Raw genomic sequence first — 14,913 nt, forward strand, 5'->3', positions numbered from 1 at the left:
CAGTAATATTATCCCAATAATAATAATAATAAAATACATTTATTTGTAATACATACTCGCCGAAATTGACACCCAAAAAACAGAAGTCAATTTGAAGCTGGTATATCCGCTCCAACCACTAAAAAATGAGCGCTAATCACGAACGTCCGTTTTTGAAGTACTCGCCGTTCTTCAGGCTCCGATACGTCCAACATTCAATTGTTTCGATCACACTATTGTTACTGGTCATAACACTGATAACCACCACATTGCCTATTGGAACGACACTCGGACTTGATACAACCATCACCACCACAGACCATAATGACCAGTTACCACTATTTCCACAATCCACTCACCACTCTTCATCACTGAGACAAACGAATGAAATGAAAGAACGAATTGCTCAAATTCAAAGAGAAGAGCATATCAAATATTTAATTGAAAAATACCCAAAGAGTCAATTAGCAAATAGGGATTACACAACTTTACTACCATCAGAAAATACACTCAACTCTTGGATCAATGTATTTTCATTATTTAGTGATTCTTTACAAAACTTTAAGAAACCTCTCATTCATCAATTATTAGAAAATTATAATATTCATGAAGAGGATTTAGAAAATCCAGGAACATACAAATACAATCCATCCATTCCAGTATCAGTTCAGAACATGCTGGATTTATTTTTATATGGAAAGATGAATAGTGAGAGATTGAATGAGCAGTTGCAACAAACTCCATTGAATTCACAAATAGCTCTAAACGAAGAGTTCTCATCATTGGATCAAACTCTTTTTCAACATGAAGAGAAATTGAGGAATGATTTACATCATCTAGGTGCCTCTGAAGAAACCATTCATACTCTTTTAGATCAAGTTCATTCTATAATGTCTTCACGTGCAATTCTACTCTCCAATTCCTCAGCTCCTGCCAATAACTGTGATAAGAGATCGGTCTATGTAGGCTATGACTCTACCATTTATATTTGTAATGGAACCATAGTCTCCAAACAAGTCTATGAAAATATTACGTCAGACCCTACCAATAATATTACAACCACTTGTTATACCAATACCACTGCATCCTATGCATGTATTTGTCCATTGGATAAGGTCGGAGTGGATTGCAAGAGCACTCGAAAATTTCAATGTGTGGCCACCATGCTTACTCCCATTCTGAATTGTACAAAATCTACGATTCAATATGGAGGGTTATCGTTGGATGGAGATTTTCCATGCTTGATTGTCAATAGTACAGATTCATTAGCCTTTTCATTCCGAATGAAATGTCAATTTATAGAAAAGCCTGACTTTTTAACCACCAATGCCAATCTTACAGATTCCATGAATGTTACTATTATTAGTACCAATCAAACGACAACAATTGGTGAAATTAGAAAGAATTTTCAATACTTTTTTAAGAGTACTAGTTTGCTTAATGATAGTATGATCACGTCCGATGAAAAGAATCCATCGTTTGTTCTCTATACTCCAATTTCTAAAAACTTTACGATCAAATTCTTTAATTTCAATCGATTGAGCGACTCGAGAGGAATGGTCAAGAAAATACTCGATCGAGGTGAATATTATGTTGGAAACGAAACCATTCATTTTCCATTATTCCAACCTTCAACATTACCTTCTGAATTCTTTGCTGGACAGAGATTGTATGGTGAAGTAGGATATTTACCGAATGAAGTTGATGGATTGCAAGCCATGAAATTTATCAAAATATTTATTGATTTTGAAGATCGAAAAGTACCAGAATATGTGAACTATACAAGTCTTATTATTGGACTTGTTGTTCCATTTGGATCTATTATTGTGATTTCTATTTTGGTAACAATTATTGGAGTGTGTTATTACAAAAAGATGAAAGAAAAGAGTTTTTTGAAGGTTGAATAATCATCATGTACAATATCTCTTGATTGTTAATTAAATATTTTAATTTATTTCAAGTGTCAATGTTAAGAAGATGACACATTGAGTGAAACTTTACCACCGAATTTAACTTCTTTACAAAATGACACATGGCAAATTTTGGCTGGAGTTAAACGCTCTGTATTCACTCTTAATTTCGCAACGACTTGGGTGCGTCGAAATTATTGTTGTTTGTAAAAAAATGCAATCACTCTCCTCTTGCTCTCCATCATTCGGGTGTTTCATTGTTCTCACTTCATGTCCTGAAAATACTCATCAAGTCCATGAAAATATTTCTCTTCTCGCATCTTGCCTAAAATTATTCAATGACAAAAAGTCCCAATATCATTCATTAGAGTTTCATGTTGTGGTACAAAAGAATGAACAGTCTCAATTATTCAAGAGTGTATGTTTTAGTGATCATGATGCTCATGAAAATGAATCATGAACTATTTCATTTTTAGATTCATCTTTATAAGGAATATTATTCGGAAATATTATCTCGAGTTCAAGATTATTATAAATATAATTTTAATGTCATGATGCCAACATTTGATAATGACAAGGATTTAATTGATCACGTCAATCACAGCATTTGTTCTCTCAATAATATTTCACAACAATTTGATTGCTATTGGATTAAGCGTGACTATGAACACAAAAACCATTCATCGATTTCATGCTCCATTTACAGAAATAATTTTGATTCTATTTTTGAAACAATTGAAATTTTAAATGCAGAAGAAGACAAAAATCATGATGATAAATATTCCTATCTATTTAACGAGCAAGGAGATCAAGATTCAAAATCATTGGGAACTATTGAACAGTATGCCAAATATCATGTTGTTTGTGTGGGTGGAACATTTGATCGTTTACATTTAGGTCATAAAATTCTATTGACTCAAACATTGCTATTATTTAACAATAATGATTCCAATTGTGAAAAAAGAAGAGAAATTGAAATTGGTGTCTCTGTAGATAATTTATTGAAAAACAAAAAGTACAAAGAGTTGATACAATCGTTTGAAGTGAGACGAGATAAAGTACTGAAGTGTATGAAAGAGATTAATCCTGCATTGAATCTGGATTTTGTAAATGTAAGTTGTGTGAGCGTAATAATTATTTGAAGTGAATCAACAAATTATCAAATAGATCTTTGAATTGTATGAACCATGGGGACCTATCGCAACAGATCCCGAATTGGAAGTATTGGTCGTGAGTGAAGAGACTCTCAATGGAGCCAAGAAGGGCAACGACCTTCGTGTGAATGAAAAAAACTTTAAACCGTATGATATTGTGTGCATTCCATTGCTCTTGCCAAAGTCAAATGGATCGATGGTGCTGAGTGACCTCAAATTGAGTAGTACACAACTCAGAGAATTAGATTTGCCAAAAACCAGCACTGAATAACATTGGAGATTGTGACTGAATAGTTCAAGAATATTTTCTTAATATTTCACATGTTCACCTTAACTTGATTTTATGAAACATGTTCAATGAAATTGCTTTTCGCACTTATTTTATTGCTGTTAACTTGTTACTTTCTTCTTGGGTGAGCTCACTTTTACTAGCTCCTAATGCTTGACGCTTTGATGCTGTATTCATGTATGGTCGTAATACCCATTCCAATTCTGCTTCTTTATCTGCAAGAGTACCCAATCGAATTTGGAACAATTGTAACTCAAATCTAGGTCCAACCTCTTTCAATTGAATGGGAGGAACAACACCAGGTGAATTCTTCATATACACATGATGTCTAAATGAAATAAAATCATTGTCGTTTGCAAATGTGACTATACGGTTTGATTCTTGTTTTGGCACAGGAAATACATTTTTCAAAATGGTTGCCACTCTTTCACCCAATTTCGTTTTAAAATTATGAAATATTAAATGTGGATATTGTTGTGGCATCTTTTCTTCTTTTAGATTTAATACTTCATGTCTCATCACAACATTGAACATGGTAAAGTATGCTGTTGGGCCATGAGGTAAATGAGAAACAATTAGCGTATCAGGTTCTCCCTTGTTTTCGTGTACCATAATCAAATCTGTAAATCCATTTTGGATGGCAACATCAACAATTTCTTGATTTTGTTGTCTACCACGATTCATTCTTTGACAATTCGGAAATAGAAATCTTAATTCTTTCATAAATCGTTTCAGCCTATCGGAAGGATCCAAAGCAGTAGTAATAAGTATTTTAGGATCTTGAGAACCAGCGTTGGCATATTCATTATCAATCATGTTTGAAAGTTGAGCTTTAGGATCATTCTCTTCCTTCTTGTTCGATAATATATTGAGATATTCTTTAACTCCGAATTCATTTTCTTCTGCTTCTTTTCGGATGTCTTCCTCGCTGATTGGAATACCCTTCTCTAAGGCTTCACGAATACGAATTTTACGATCAAGCCTTTCACGTTCTTCTTTTTGGAGGGATTTTTTATAGAGAAATTCTCTGCGGAGGCGAGCGTTTTTACGAATCATGATGATGATAGCAAAAATTATTGAAGAAAAGTTTTACACTTGAAATCAATGATGATCGAATAAAATTCAAACAAATGTCTTGCCGAACTATTGAATTCCGAGCAGCTGCTATTGATCCACAGAGGCAGAAGGGTGCAACACTCGACCAAATATTTTTTGAATTTTTTTTTAAAGAGAAACACACGGGTTCATGATTTTGTTGAACATTTTTCCACAACGAAAACTAACAGCCCAGACGGGTTATTCCACCAGCAAAAGCCAAATAAATTTGAATAAAGAGTACATTTAGGGTCTTGTGTCTACAGTGTTTTTAAAACTTAAAAGTGTTCTTTTGGAACCGACCCTTCTCTCTTGCTGCAAATATTTCATCGTCAAAATCCATTACCATTAACCTTCATGTTCCTTGTTCTCCCCATCGCAACCTGCATGACAAGTGATTGATGGCTATTTGCTCTTTAAAAAAATTTCAAATCTAAGAAACACTCATCATCTTGTTCTGATCTTCAACAACCATGGAATCAATTAAATGTGTCGTAGTAGGCGACGGTGCTGTGGGTAAGACTGCACTTTTAATTGCCTACTCTTCAGGATGTTTCCCAGAGGGTATGTGTTTTGTTTGTTGGATGAAAATCACACATTGACCACGATATATACATTGATGATGCTATTGATAAAAACATTTGGTTTCTTCATCGCTATGGTGCTGCGATTTTTCATCATTTAAAATCCATTCATCTCACATTGATGACAAATTTCCATACGAATTTGATGATGAAATTATTATTATTATTATTCAAACGTTTCTCTACGAACAACAATAATGATACTACTCTCATGTTTTGTGTGATCCAATAGACTACGTTCCAACCGTCTTTGATAACTACAACAAGAACATTCCATATGGAGATGGTATTGTCAGTATTGCTTTATACGATACTGCAGGTCAAGAAGAGTAAGTAGTAGTCATGGTACAGAGTCAAATGTTTGTGACTCAGGATGTGTGAACTTGTGTAGTTACGAGTATGTATGATTCATTAGAGAGTTTATTTGATAACAATGAATTCAATTTGTTGTCGTTGTGGTGGTCATCACTATGATAGTCGTTTGAGACCTCTCTCATATCCAGAGTATGTAATCATTTGTGTGTCATATGGATCCATAATGATGATACATTTCAATAATTGTTGTTCAATGATATTATTTGCACCGCTCATCCACCATCTATGCACAAATGTACACCCCTTCAACTCGACATTCCAACAACACGAACCCAACAACATTGCACTCAAAAACTATACACACTCAACATTGCACTCAACAACAACATCCTCTTTAACAACAACATCTTTAACAACAACATTGCACTCAACAACAACATCATCTTTACAACTCCTCACAGTACCGATGTCTTTCTTGTATGCTTTTCATTAGAAAATCCAAACTCACTTGAGAATTGTCATTCCAAATGGGCAGAGGAATTAAAACACTACAATCCAGATACTCCTATCGTATTAGTTGGTACTAAATTGGATTTAAAGAAAGATGAAGAATATGTCAAGAAATTAAAGGAAAAGAAAATTTCTCCAGTCACTACGGAACAAGGTCAAGAAATGAAAGATAAAATCAAAGCATGTGGTTATATTGAATGTAGTGCAAAGACTATGGAGAATTTAACTGAGGCTTTCAATATGGCCATTGATATTGCAATGAAACAAAAATTGAAAGATGCTCCACCAACTCCAAACGCTCGTTCCCAAAAGAAGAAGTGCCAATTGTTGTAAATACGTGTTCATATTTAGATTACAATGTAATAACACAACAACAAGAACTCATTCCTATTTCTTGTAACATCCTTGTCACAAAACCTTCATATTGACAAATTCAAAACCATCAATGGAAATAAACTCCATGATATTTCTCATTGTTATGTGTTTGGTTTCAACGTAACGGTTGAATAAGGCTAAATTTATTGGCCAACTTGAACACTTGATTCAAGTTGTGTTGAGGTTTTCACACATTACAATTCAAATTCTGCCAAATCATCTTCATCTCCATGATCAGAAGCACTGGAAAGCGATGCATCATCTTCTTGTTCTTCATCTTGTTCGTCCTTAAATTTCACATGTTCTTCCTTGGCGTATCTTTCAATGTAATCTCTCACTTTCTTTTTAAATCTCTCAGGTTCTCGAATCATTAATCCTGCTGCTTCAGAATTCAATGGATCTGACGGATTTGGATAGGTCAATAATTGAGGTAGAAATACATCAAAAATGTTGATGAGATCAAACATTGGAGACCAAGTTTGGTTAATGACATCTAGACACACAGTTCCACTCGCTTCATCGACGTTTGGATGAAAGATGGTGTTAGCGAATCCAATGGATGGAGATTTGAAAGGATAATTTTCTGGAATTAATACTCGTATTTTCCATACACCGCCTGTATATGAAGAAGATGAATATATTTACACAAACACACAATCACAAAAAGTAAATCAACAAGTATCCGAGAGTTGAATGAACGGACCATATAAATGACGGTGGTTAAAAGTAATTCTTCTCAAAATCCACACTTACCTTCATAATTCGTTTCTTTTGGTCCATTGAATTTTACATAGAATTCATTGGTGCTATCTCCTTCCATTTGGACCTTATAATCGCTCATCATGCTGAGAGTAATGTGTTCATAATTTGTTAAAGAATAATTGATAAATATCAGTGAGTGATGAATTTGAACACTTACAGTTTCATGACATCCATTTCTCTTCTCTTTGTTGGAGAACCAATAAACTTTCCTGGTGAAGTCATCTTGTTGAGTAGTAGTGTCAGTAGCGATGATTTCTAATGATGATTTGCAAATTACAGTGAGTGATAATTGTTGATGATGAATCGGGATGAAGTAAATTTACAAGTTGATGATTTCAAAGTACTACTAGAAGTGAGGCTAATATGATTACAATTTAGAGAGTATTTACAAGTAGAGAGAATTCTTCAGTTAAGTGCTCACAACCGATGCCGTAATAAATTGAAAGAGTACTGTAAAAGGGTATTGTACAAGAGTATTGATGAATTAGAGGACACGAAGGAATACTAATCGGATAATGATGATGTAATTCACTCACTTGTAATTATTCTTGATGATGAAACTATTTTACAAAGGGCAAGGTGCTATTGCTTTGGGGATTTATTTTTGGTGTTGTTTTTTGATCGTCCTTCTATTTTCTGCTTTCGAGGTGTGCAGTTAAGTTAAAGCTTCTTGAATAAAGAGGAAACCAAAGAACAAGCAAAAAGGCCCATATGTAAAAGCACGTTGTGACTACTCGTCTTGAATTAAGGCAGTAGTGGTCCAATAACTGTTTTGGAAATGAATGTTCGTTTAAGGCCTAGAAAGGCTTCATGTTCATCACAACTGGATGAACTTTTTACTCTTACAAAAAATATGAAAAGGTTCATCTCCACCACTCCAACATGTTTTGGATTTCACGTGTTGAAATCTACAACCGCTCCACGCAACGGTTTGGGATCTTCTCTCATGAAAGATGCCAAGGATCATTCCTTCTCTACACAGATTGGTCATCATTCGAACCGTATGACAATGGTAGCATGCTCATTGCAAACACCACCACCATCATCCACTCACTACTATTCTTCATTAGCGAACTTTACCAACTCTCTTGAAAGTCTCTATCCCTCCGAATGGTTGGAATCCTTCCATACGTATAACAAGTTGAATGCCAAGTTCCGTGTTGCCATTACCAATACCTGTAACATGAATTGTTTCTTTTGTCATAACGAAGGAATGAAGAATCCTCGATCACCTGGAGATCCAATTCCATTAAAAAAACAAGGACCTGAACCATTTCCCATTCAGGAAATCATTCGTTTATGTAACGATTTTTGTGATTTGGGTGGAACTCAATTGAATATTACAGGTAGGTGGATGGATTGGAATTTCTTGTTGTTGTTTTATTTTGACATGATCAAATGTGACTGGTTCATACATTCGTATATATATATTTATTTGATCCATTCACACTCACGCACACTCACACACACCCACACCCATACACCCACACACATTTCATATTGAACATAGGTGGTGAACCATTGGCACGTAAAGACATTGTGAGTGTTCTCAAGAGTATTAATAAGCAAAATACGCGTGTCGTGTTGAATTCAAATGTATTATTGGCTGATCGATTGTTGAAAGAGAGTGAAAAAATTGAACAAGTCGATGCCATCTATGCTTCACTTCATACCACACGTGAAACTGATTTTAAAAAGTATTTAGGTATGTTGTGTTTTTAAAATCTCATTCATTTATCATTAACATACACACAACATTCATATCATTGTATACATACCCATTCACACAAACTCACACATACATACTCACACATACAACCATATGACACACACACACTCCAATATTCACATACCCATACACTCACACACACTCCAATATTATTCACACAATAGGAATTGGAGGTGGTGCTTCTCAAGTCATGAGAAATATGATTCGTTTAAAAGATCATGGCTATCGAGTTCAAATTAACTACAGTTTGGGAGAATACAATAGAAATGAATTTGAAAATGTTCTAAAATTTGCACTCCCCAATAAGATTGATTTGAAAGTCATTTCCTTAATTCGTTCCAATTTAAATAAGAATCAATATGGTGAAATGGAAGAGATTCATCATGTCACAAGTGGTAAAGAAGAAGATAGAGGTGAGAATGTTTCTTCAGTGGTTTCAGCTGGATGGTCCAATCCTAAATGGTTAGAAGATTTATTGGAATCGAATGGAGTGGAAATTTGTGGAACTCGTGAAGGATTTGGTGGTCGAGTGAAAATTTATAAAACATCATCAGATTCAGATCATCGAGTTGAAATTAAGAATATTGGACGTGGAAGATTGAGAGTAAGTGTTTCATTGTGTGGTTTTTTTTAAATGGCGAGTTTATTGAATATAATGATATAATTTTTTGGTATTTTTGAAAATTTCAATCCTCTCAATACTTTTCAATAGACTGACTATTGTAATGGATGTCGATTCAGTTCTCAATGTGGAGAAGGTAAGTATGGTCGAGCGAGTTGGACTGTTATTTCTAAATGTGTTGTTGCTGATCATTGTTTCTAAACTTGTACCATGTAAATTTCATTTCAACAACAATCATCACTGCCATGAATGAACCACCATTCACATATTCACACACAGGTATTTATGCAATGAGATCAGGTGTCGATGGATTATTCAAACCATGTGTTCTCAATAGTGATAAATTCATTCCAATTCAAATTGAGAGTGCATCCAGTGATTACAAACATCAAATTCTCTCAGTCATTCACACCATGGTTGGAAATTGGAAGAATCATAAATTTGTTGAAGGACCACCTCAATGAGTCACATTGTGTCATTGTAATGAACTTGTCCTTTTTTGTATACCTAAATGGATAGATGGTTTTGAATGTCATTACATGTCTATCATAAATATTCAAGAGTTCATCATGAATGTTTAATATTCTTGTCAAAAGAGAGAACACCAAGTTGAGTTGATTCATGAGACAATCATTGTTTGTCACATTCACCAATATATTTATATCGTTCCATTCTTCCCTTCATTTCCCATGGATTGGGTCGATACAATGAAAATCCATCAATTCCAAATCTCTTCCAATTTTCTAATACTTTTACATCTGGAAAGGCAAAGAATGATGTTTGTAAATTAATAGAAACAATTTCAAAAAACAAGAATGATTCAGCGATAGAACACTCGTGTTGCAACAAGTCATGACATTGTTCCACAGTACAATAGTAGTTGTTGTTCTTGACAGGTCTTAATCGAATTTCTCCAGCACATTCCACATATTCTAAATGATGATGATGTGGTGAAGATGTCAAAGAAGATCTTGATTGATCATCTTCACGACCACCAGTAGTACCATAACCATAACCACCACCAGTAATACCACCACCTGTAATACCACCACCTAGATCACATTGTACAAGTAAAGAATGACCTGATTCAATTCGTGTGGTATTCACAAGAAACCAATCAATCATTGACATGTTATTTTCAATCATGGAATAACTATGATGATTTTCAAATGAATCATATGCATTTGACAGAAATTCCATTCTTGATATTTCACGTTCCTCGTTAGAGACTCGAGTCAATGAACGATCGATTCGAATAAAAGGTTCATTGAGACCAATCACATAATTACAACAAAAGAGTGGTGGTAATGTTGTTTGTTTTGAGAAATTCTCATCCTTATGGTTATCATCATCATCATCATTTGGAATATCCAAAAGATCACCACATGTCATGAAAAGAGGAGTTGTTTTGTTCCATTGTTGTTGTTGTGATTGTGTGGTCGAGTTGTTGTTGTTGTTGTCAATCATATTAGTTGGAAAGAGTGTTGCGAATGTTCTTGTGCAATATTCTTTCGGAATTGTTGTGGCACATTCGCTTTTCATCGTTTCATTCCAATCTAATACTTGTTTCGTCTTGGTGGATATCACGTAACGTGGTGGTGATGGTGTTACGACTGGTGGAGATGTTCCACTTGTCATGTTTTATTGTGGAGAGCTCGAGAGGAACATGTTCCTGTGCTCGTATCTTCAGAAATTCTCTCGCATGCCAAGCACCTCCACGAAAGAGACCAAATTTGTAAATCCAATCAAATTGCCTTCAACATGTTTGCATCACCAGCTGAAAAAAATACATCATCACAACAGCCTTGTTTTTTTTCATCTTCTCTGAAAAGCTCATTCGCAGCAAGGCTTGCTTTCAATCAACAACTTTTTACAACAACAACATGAGCCATTTATTAAAAGACATTAGCTACGGTCCTCTTTGCCTGGTCGGTGGAGGTCTTGCTCTCTTGAGTTATTTTGCTATTGAAGAATTTCTCATCACCAAATATAATCGAGTTGAATTATATAAGGCTCTTCAAAATTTGAATGATTCAAATCCCGAGACTAGAGAACAAGGTATTCTCTTTATTTTCGATTATATACATAACAAGGAACAAGTAGAGAAAAAAGACCCAGCAGAAGAAAAGAAAGATATTCTTTACGAGCATAATACTCTTAGAAAGTGTTTAAAGTTACTAACAACCTACTTTGATACCAACACGGACAAGACTAATCAATGTGCTTTGATTATCATTCGTGAATTAATTTGTGGTCCTGCCTCAATTGAAAGAAGACGTCATTTCAACATGTCTCTCAAAGGCTTACCAACACTCTTTCAATGTTGTTTGTCCGATAATGAAAAAGTTGTTTTACCTGCATTACGTGCTTTAAAGTCAGGTACAACCTTTGAAGTATTTAAGAAGGAATTAGAGGATGATGTACCAAGAGGTTCTGAAGGAGGTGCTATTTTATTAAAATCTATTGAATCTGAGGATTTATTTAGATTGGCATCCATGCTAAATGGTCAAGAAAATACTGAAATTTTGAGAGGTGTTACAAGCATTTTATCACACATTTCTCATTCACAAGATGGTGCAATGGTTTTGGCTGAACAAGATAGTGTTGTTTCTTCTCTATTGCCTTTATTAACTTCTCATGTTGATAATATTAGCAAGAATGCAGTGATTACTCTTGCTAATATTGCCAAAGTTAATTTTGAACAACATGAAGATTGTTTAGTTACTGGTTTGAGGTCCATTCTCAAAACTTTGAATAATCAAACAAAATTACCACAAAAGATTGCAGTCTTGGAATACATGTCCGCACTTGCTCAACATTTTGCAACTAAACAAATGGCAATGAGAGATAATATTGCAAGTCAATTATTAGAATTGAAAGAACAATGTGAATATTTGTTCAGATTGGCAGAGGCAGAGAATGCTCAAATTAGAGATCCAGCAAGAGTATTCACTCAATTATTCACTCAACCAAGCTATACATCTCAAGCTGATACATTCTCTCTCTTGGAAACTGCTGTGAAACAACGAATCAAGATGGAACAAGAAGAAAAAGTTAAAAAGATGATTCAAAGTATGCGTCAAATGGGTATTGACATACCTCCACACATTTTGAGTACCATGTCACCAAATGACATTCAACAATTGTACTTCCAAATGATGCAACAATATGGAATGATGTAATTAGGAACATGAATAAATTCTTTGCTGATTTGAGTTTTATCATCCATGATCAAAGGTATTCAATCACGGATTCATGACACCGATATTGTAACAATCATGGATCTTGGTGATATCTGCAATATTTGGATTCACAAAAACACTCTCCATTCATGACATGCTGTACATATTCATGGCCATAGTCGAGTGTGAGTTCTTCATCCTGTTCGATATTGCGCTTGGCGAACAAGTAAACATGAGGCATGTGAACATCTTCCTTAATCAAAAATGTGTTCATAGGATGATTTTCTTTCCTTTCCTCTCTTTCAACTTTCAATACATGGAATGCAATGAGATTAGGATTACATGAATGATTAATAAATGAAGTAAAATTTCCATGATATTTTCCACAAATTTCATGAGTGTCGCCATCAGCTGACTCGTCTATATTTTTCAATATGAAAGTATAATCATGATTGTTAGGGAATGTGTTCAGAGCGACAGTACTGTTGTGAATCATCATGATGGGTTGAACAACTCCGACATATTCAGCAATAAATTGTCCTTTTGAAATAACTTCATTGGAATAAACACACCAATTTTTTAAAGGATGTTTTCGAATGGTGACGCCTTTGTTCACAAGAGAGGTGTATGGTGGGTTGGTGGTCGATGATCCACTCTCGATGTTCAAACATTCAAATAAACATTTTGAATTGTCCACAAGTAAATGATTTGTAATGTTCGGATTTTTCTTTCGACGGCAGATGAGTAATTCTGCTAATTGTTGCTCTTCGTTGAGGCCAGTGAGGAAATATTGTTTCGCGTTCGGAGTGATCACTGTCCCTGGATGGGACTCTTGAATCGGTGCACCATCACAAATGATTCTTTCTTCAATGAAGTGAAACCCATGTTCATCATTATCGCTGAATGGCGTCATATCCAAGTGGTTTTCAATTCTCACATAGTTTCTTCTTAACAACGAGGAGCCATCTTTAAAGCACAACATCCCGCATGGCGATCCGTCAGAGAATTTTTTTTAAATGAACCGAAAAGAAACGACAAAGATTTGTTGAAAGGTTTTTTACTTGCGTTGCAACATCTCTGGATGATAATAACAAGCCAAAGCATACAATGAATCTCTCAATTCTGGTTCAGTAATATCTACATTTTCATATTTAAATGAAAAAGAAATGTTTGAAGATGGTTCATCTTTAGGATCATGTAACGATGCAAAATAAGGATGAGCAAGAGCTTCCTCAGCTGAGATTCTCTTTTTTGGATTGAATTGTAACATCTTGGAAAGAATATCTAATTCTTCCTTTTTAGCTTTGGGGAATAATTGTTTGAATGGGATGGGTTTTTTCTTTGGTAGATTTCGAATGTATCGACGAGCTTCAGAATGTTTCACGTGTTCCATGTCTTCTTCGTTTGGAGTACCTAAAGCATCAGTAATTAAATTGATTTGATCAATATCTAAGAACAGAAAGAGAGTTAGACAATATCTAGCAGCATCCTACTTACAATCTTTGCCAGGAAATATTGGTCTTCGTTCAATTAATTCTGCCAAAATGCATCCAACACTCCAAATGTCGACTTTTTTGGTTTAGGTTCTGAACAGTGAATGTTAAACACTTACTTGCGTAATTGTATTCCTTACACATGAGTACGAGTTCGGGAGCTCTGTACCATCTTGTTACAACGTATTCTGTCATTTCACTGTGATCATCAAATCCTCGTGCAAGGCCTAAATCACAAATTTTGACATCACAGTTTTCATTGACCAAAATATTACTTGGTTTCTTTACAAGTTCCAATTAGAAATCAGTGGAATACTACTCATAACACTTACCAAATCTCTATGAAGCACATTTGATGAATGAATATATTTCAACCCTCTCAGAATTTGATAAGCAAAGTATTGAATGTGTTCTGTTGATAGTTCTTGTTTCGATTTGATCACTTGATAAAGGTCAGTGTCCATCAGTTCATTGACAATATAACTGAGCATAAAATACAATATCAGGAATGGAGCTATTGAAATACATTCGGAATTTTTGCTACTTACACATCATTAAAGGTGTTTTTATCGGGAATGGTCATTACATCTTTGACAGAAATGATATTGGCATGACGGAACGTTTTGAGTAATTCAATTTCGCGAAGTATTCTCTTTCCATCTACCAAATCTTGAAACACCTTAGGAACCTTCTTGATAGCCACTTTTTCGTTTGTATTCTTATCAATTCCTGAACATACAAATCCATAGGCACCATATCCGATGGGTTTTATAATTGAGTAGTGATCATCCACCTCAAATACAGTTCCATCCACGGTATAGATTTTCTTTCGGTGTTGTTGATGGTGGTGGTTGGAAGAGGTGGTAGTAGCGAGAAGGTTCGATTGACTCATTTTTTACGATATTGAGGCTGTC

General features: G+C 34.8%; 10 protein-coding genes across 10 annotated transcripts; 5 read left to right on the top strand and 5 right to left on the bottom strand.

The window, feature by feature from the left end:
• Positions 1–125: 125 nt before the first annotated feature.
• On the top strand, positions 126–1,886 carry C9374_003747 (uncharacterized protein; the record flags this gene model as incomplete). Its single annotated transcript, XM_044693309.1, has 1 exon — positions 126–1,886. One exon carries the CDS (start codon positions 126–128, stop codon positions 1,884–1,886), a length of 1,761 nt encoding a protein of 586 aa, XP_044555877.1.
• A 217-nt stretch (positions 1,887–2,103) lies between these two features.
• On the top strand, positions 2,104–3,314 carry C9374_003748 (uncharacterized protein; the record flags this gene model as incomplete). Its single annotated transcript, XM_044693310.1, has 3 exons — positions 2,104–2,307; positions 2,366–3,001; positions 3,057–3,314. The coding sequence occupies 3 exons, from the start codon at positions 2,104–2,106 to the stop codon at positions 3,312–3,314; spliced, it is 1,098 nt and encodes a 365-aa protein (XP_044555878.1).
• A 105-nt stretch (positions 3,315–3,419) lies between these two features.
• Positions 3,420–4,388, bottom strand: C9374_003749 (uncharacterized protein; the record flags this gene model as incomplete). Its single annotated transcript, XM_044693311.1, has 1 exon — positions 3,420–4,388. One exon carries the CDS (start codon positions 4,386–4,388, stop codon positions 3,420–3,422), a length of 969 nt encoding a protein of 322 aa, XP_044555879.1.
• A 512-nt stretch (positions 4,389–4,900) lies between these two features.
• C9374_003750 (uncharacterized protein) lies at positions 4,901–6,169 on the top strand (the record flags this gene model as incomplete). The annotated part of the gene is made up of 5 exons (XM_044693313.1): positions 4,901–4,991; positions 5,244–5,340; positions 5,403–5,408; positions 5,489–5,515; positions 5,788–6,169. The coding sequence occupies 5 exons, from the start codon at positions 4,901–4,903 to the stop codon at positions 6,167–6,169; spliced, it is 603 nt and encodes a 200-aa protein (XP_044555880.1).
• A 236-nt stretch (positions 6,170–6,405) lies between these two features.
• Positions 6,406–7,195, bottom strand: C9374_003751 (uncharacterized protein; the record flags this gene model as incomplete). Its single annotated transcript, XM_044693314.1, has 3 exons — positions 6,406–6,827; positions 6,965–7,056; positions 7,131–7,195. The coding sequence occupies 3 exons, from the start codon at positions 7,193–7,195 to the stop codon at positions 6,406–6,408; spliced, it is 579 nt and encodes a 192-aa protein (XP_044555881.1).
• A 631-nt stretch (positions 7,196–7,826) lies between these two features.
• On the top strand, positions 7,827–9,788 carry C9374_003752 (uncharacterized protein; the record flags this gene model as incomplete). Its single annotated transcript, XM_044693315.1, has 5 exons — positions 7,827–8,319; positions 8,484–8,678; positions 8,867–9,306; positions 9,415–9,460; positions 9,604–9,788. 5 exons carry the CDS (start codon positions 7,827–7,829, stop codon positions 9,786–9,788), a joined length of 1,359 nt encoding a protein of 452 aa, XP_044555882.1.
• A 166-nt stretch (positions 9,789–9,954) lies between these two features.
• Positions 9,955–10,962, bottom strand: C9374_003753 (uncharacterized protein; the record flags this gene model as incomplete). The annotated part of the gene is made up of 1 exon (XM_044693316.1): positions 9,955–10,962. One exon carries the CDS (start codon positions 10,960–10,962, stop codon positions 9,955–9,957), a length of 1,008 nt encoding a protein of 335 aa, XP_044555883.1.
• Positions 10,963–11,207: 245 nt separating this feature from the next.
• On the top strand, positions 11,208–12,506 carry C9374_003754 (uncharacterized protein; the record flags this gene model as incomplete). The annotated part of the gene is made up of 1 exon (XM_044693317.1): positions 11,208–12,506. The coding sequence occupies one exon, from the start codon at positions 11,208–11,210 to the stop codon at positions 12,504–12,506; it is 1,299 nt and encodes a 432-aa protein (XP_044555884.1).
• Positions 12,507–12,600: 94 nt separating this feature from the next.
• On the bottom strand, positions 12,601–13,488 carry C9374_003755 (uncharacterized protein; the record flags this gene model as incomplete). Its single annotated transcript, XM_044693318.1, has 1 exon — positions 12,601–13,488. The coding sequence occupies one exon, from the start codon at positions 13,486–13,488 to the stop codon at positions 12,601–12,603; it is 888 nt and encodes a 295-aa protein (XP_044555885.1).
• Positions 13,489–13,563: 75 nt separating this feature from the next.
• On the bottom strand, positions 13,564–14,891 carry C9374_003756 (uncharacterized protein; the record flags this gene model as incomplete). Its single annotated transcript, XM_044693319.1, has 5 exons — positions 13,564–13,955; positions 14,004–14,075; positions 14,119–14,281; positions 14,332–14,482; positions 14,548–14,891. The coding sequence occupies 5 exons, from the start codon at positions 14,889–14,891 to the stop codon at positions 13,564–13,566; spliced, it is 1,122 nt and encodes a 373-aa protein (XP_044555886.1).
• Between the last annotated feature and the right edge of the window lie 22 nt (positions 14,892–14,913).

This window comes from Naegleria lovaniensis, assembly GCF_003324165.1.
Source record: "Naegleria lovaniensis strain ATCC 30569 chromosome Unknown tig001, whole genome shotgun sequence".
Taxonomy (NCBI): Eukaryota; Heterolobosea; class Eutetramitea; order Acrasida; family Naegleriidae; genus Naegleria; species Naegleria lovaniensis.